The following is a 3,169-nucleotide window of genomic DNA, read 5'->3' on the forward strand; positions in this document are numbered from 1 at the left end:
ATTTCCTTCACGAAGAATCTATTAGTAAGCGAAAGAAGAAAAGTATGAATTAATATCCTACAGATATTTAGAACACTCTAGTATATTACTCAGACATTTGTTATAACATATTGCATTTCATTAGAAACCTAGAAAGTCTACACTGATGAAAACACTCTAGGATACAAGTACATAAAACACATGCATATGCATGCTAACTTGTAATGTGATGTGTGGTTTGATTGTGAATCAGTTTCATTAGTAACTGCTGTTCCCTTATAGTTAGCTTGAAAAGCACTAGCAATACTTCTCTTAAAGTTGACCACCCATTCCTCCTCTCCTTTACCATAAAACACACCCAATACTTTACCACTTGATGTGCTTTGAGCAAAGCAGAACCATTTATCCAATTTTTCCACTGGAACCAGATCACTATATACAATGAAAAAATTGTATTTATTAGATCAGACTATTAGATTTGCATTTTGTTTATTGTTCCCCAGCCAATCTTACTCATTGTTGTCTTCACTGGTTTTCTTGACGACACTGTTTCTGACCTTCATACAAAAACGAGCTGATAGCTCACTGTTAAACACACCAACTGCAAAAAATTAAACAACTATAAAATTTATGAATTCTTGTGAATGTTGATGCATGCTACAGCGTAGCTCTTGTTGACCTGATTCACAAGAGATATCCACTTTTGCAGATACTGATACTTTTTCCCCTTTGGCTAACTCCACTCCAGCATGATATTCATATGAACAAATCTCAGATTCATTCTGTGCCAAAAGAATACATAATTATAACGATACAGTTTGAGCAGATTAGTATTTACTTTGCAATTAGACACTTTCACATATTTTCCATAGGCAACTCCACAGGATAGGAAGAATGAGAGAGCAAGAGCTAGTAACACAAAGCCTTTCATGTTAATGCTAACAAACTGCCTGGTCTTGTGGCACAACTTATGCACTCACAGTCTCACACTCATATTTATACTAGCCTAGCTAGTCTACTGTTTGTTGCTTCCCAGTTTTCTTAAGTTAATATATAATTAAAAATTTATAGCTAAGTTCAGTTTCAGTGTTTTTATTTAAGGCTAGCTCAGGGTATGCTAGTGTTGATAATGTTCAAAAACAATGAAAGCAGCTAATCCCGCTTTGGCTTTTTTTATTCAATTTTATTATCAAGGTAAGAGAATTAGAGAATGTTACAACACATCATGTACTTACATAGCAACAGTAACAGTTGTTTTTCTAATAAATAATTTATAGACTATTTATTCAAAAACCAATCAGATTGCTTCATTAGAGGCACAAAAACTCTCTGCATGGGTTCACATAGCAAACCTCCCCACTGCAGGCTTTCCCAGGCTCCATAGTAAACTCCTGCAATGCACTTTAATTGCAATTTTGATACATCTACTAGATCTATTGATTCAAATAACTCATGATTTTTAAGTATAAATTCAATGGAATTGCATGCTTTCAAGTACTGTGTTCATAATTAGTTTTTTTGATGCCACCGTGGTTTCACTCTATTGAAGTGAGTGGTTTTTCTTTAAAAGCTATTTTGAAAGCACTTCTAACAAAGCAACCACGTATTTATTTTTGATACTCTTAAATACTGTTTACAAGTTTCTAAGCAATCTCACTGTGTGATGTGTGTGCATCATGGTGACCAACAAAATTATTCTTTGAATATCTTTGTGATTCACTGTTCACTCAAAAAAATGAAAATGCTTATAACTATGCTACACTAATAAAAAGCTTAATTAAACTCAACTACAAAAAAGAGGAGTCCATTAAAAATGATCACATCAGCTTTCAATGATGATTGAAGAATATCATTTTGAGCTTCTTATTGAACAGGTACATTCTGAGCTTCCATACTGGCTACCCTTGCAAAGAACATTGAGGAAATTCCTTCTGTAGCAATTACAAGCATAACACAGACCAAACAATTTCTCTCTTCCATTTGCTAGGCTCTTAGTACGTGATAATTTATCAAATTTATTCTTTTTCCCCCAAAAACTCTGTATATTTGTGACAAGAGTGAATAGATGAGAGAGAGAGAGAGAGAAAGAGAAAAGAAAATAATTTTGCCAATAATTATTATTACTGTTAATATCACCTTGCACTTAAACCATTTACTACAAGAGACTTTCCATAACTGCCAGTATGCATACACATCAATATTTCCTTTAGTTGTACTATATACTTCAAAGCATGTATCAGCATCCTGTGATGATGAGCCACAAAGTGAGGTTGATGCTTTTGGGTTTATGAGATAGGTAATGGAGGCTGACACTTTCATACCTAATCTGAATAAACCAGGCTATCAAAATAAGGATGAGGAAATATAATTTTATTCTCTCACTGTTATTTTTGGCTCTCACCCATGGTGTAGTAGTAGCCTCTCCTTTAACAGTTAGAGTAGGTCCTGTCTCAAGCATAGCTGATGCCTTCATATTAACACCATTAATATTCAAAGGTGCAATGTATGCATTGAAATTCATTTGTCCAGATATTTGGCTAGTGAGACTGATCTTCAGATAGCCTACCAAAATAAAGAAGTTATAGTTTACTCGGAAAAGAGGAACTGTCCTTTGCCACGAGTGAGTGAACTTGTATGTCCTTGTAGTTGTGCTCATTTTATTTAAGAGTGTGAAACCGACTATCTTAATGTAACGCTTGTATGTCAAAGTGCTCACAGAGTTACGGTCTGGGAAGTCTCTCACATATGAGAACATTATGTCAAGTGCAGTGTAAGTTTTTTTCCAGACCACAAGATCAAACCTTGCTCGTGCATACAGTTTGATACCAGGAAAACCAACACCTCCAAACCCTCCTGCTGCTATGTCAGCATGTATTGCAGGATATCCAATCTCTGTGGCCCACAAATATCCTCTGTGAAGGGGATATTTAGAAACATCTCGACGTCTCCCAGACCTTGACTGTACCAAATTATAATTAGAATTATATGTTGAGTCCCAATCTGAAGTAGAAGCCCTCTTTTTACGATCATCACCATCAGTAGTAGTCTTTGTCTCCAGACCTTCTCTCAGTCTCTCACTTGAGGCTTTATCTTTTATTGCAATGAAGTATTTCTGCAATGTTTTTGTTAGTTCATGGTCATTGTACTTGATGCCTGCTTGAATGAGTGAGGTTTTAAGGTCGGGGATCCT

General features: G+C 35.3%; 2 protein-coding genes across 2 annotated transcripts in view; both read right to left on the minus strand.

Annotated features, from left to right (window-relative positions):
* Positions 1 to 122: 122 nt before the first annotated feature.
* LOC109582237 (uncharacterized) lies at positions 123 to 962 on the minus strand. The gene is made up of 4 exons (XM_019996887.1): positions 818 to 962; positions 659 to 761; positions 493 to 580; positions 123 to 411 (listed from the first exon to the last, which is right to left on the minus strand). Exons 1-4 carry the CDS (start codon positions 908 to 910, stop codon positions 138 to 140), a joined length of 558 nt encoding a protein of 185 aa, XP_019852446.1. The 5' UTR covers positions 911 to 962; the 3' UTR covers positions 123 to 137.
* Positions 963 to 1,640: 678 nt separating this feature from the next.
* Positions 1,641 to 3,169, minus strand: part of LOC109582210 (uncharacterized) — a 3,551-nt gene continuing 2,022 nt past the window's right edge. Inside the window, exons 2-4 of the mRNA XM_019996862.1 lie at positions 2,381 to 3,167; positions 2,116 to 2,319; positions 1,641 to 2,017 (exon numbers count right to left, since the gene is read on the minus strand). Coding sequence (XP_019852421.1) covers positions 1,829 to 2,017; positions 2,116 to 2,319; positions 2,381 to 3,167 — 1,180 coding nt within the window. The 3' untranslated portion in view covers positions 1,641 to 1,828. The remainder of the gene's footprint in view (positions 2,018 to 2,115; positions 2,320 to 2,380; positions 3,168 to 3,169) is intronic.

The sequence above is a fragment of the Amphimedon queenslandica genome, unplaced genomic scaffold (genome assembly GCF_000090795.2).
Source record: "Amphimedon queenslandica unplaced genomic scaffold, v1.1 AMPQUscaffold_13395, whole genome shotgun sequence".
Lineage (NCBI taxonomy): Eukaryota > Metazoa > Porifera > Demospongiae > Haplosclerida > Niphatidae > Amphimedon > Amphimedon queenslandica.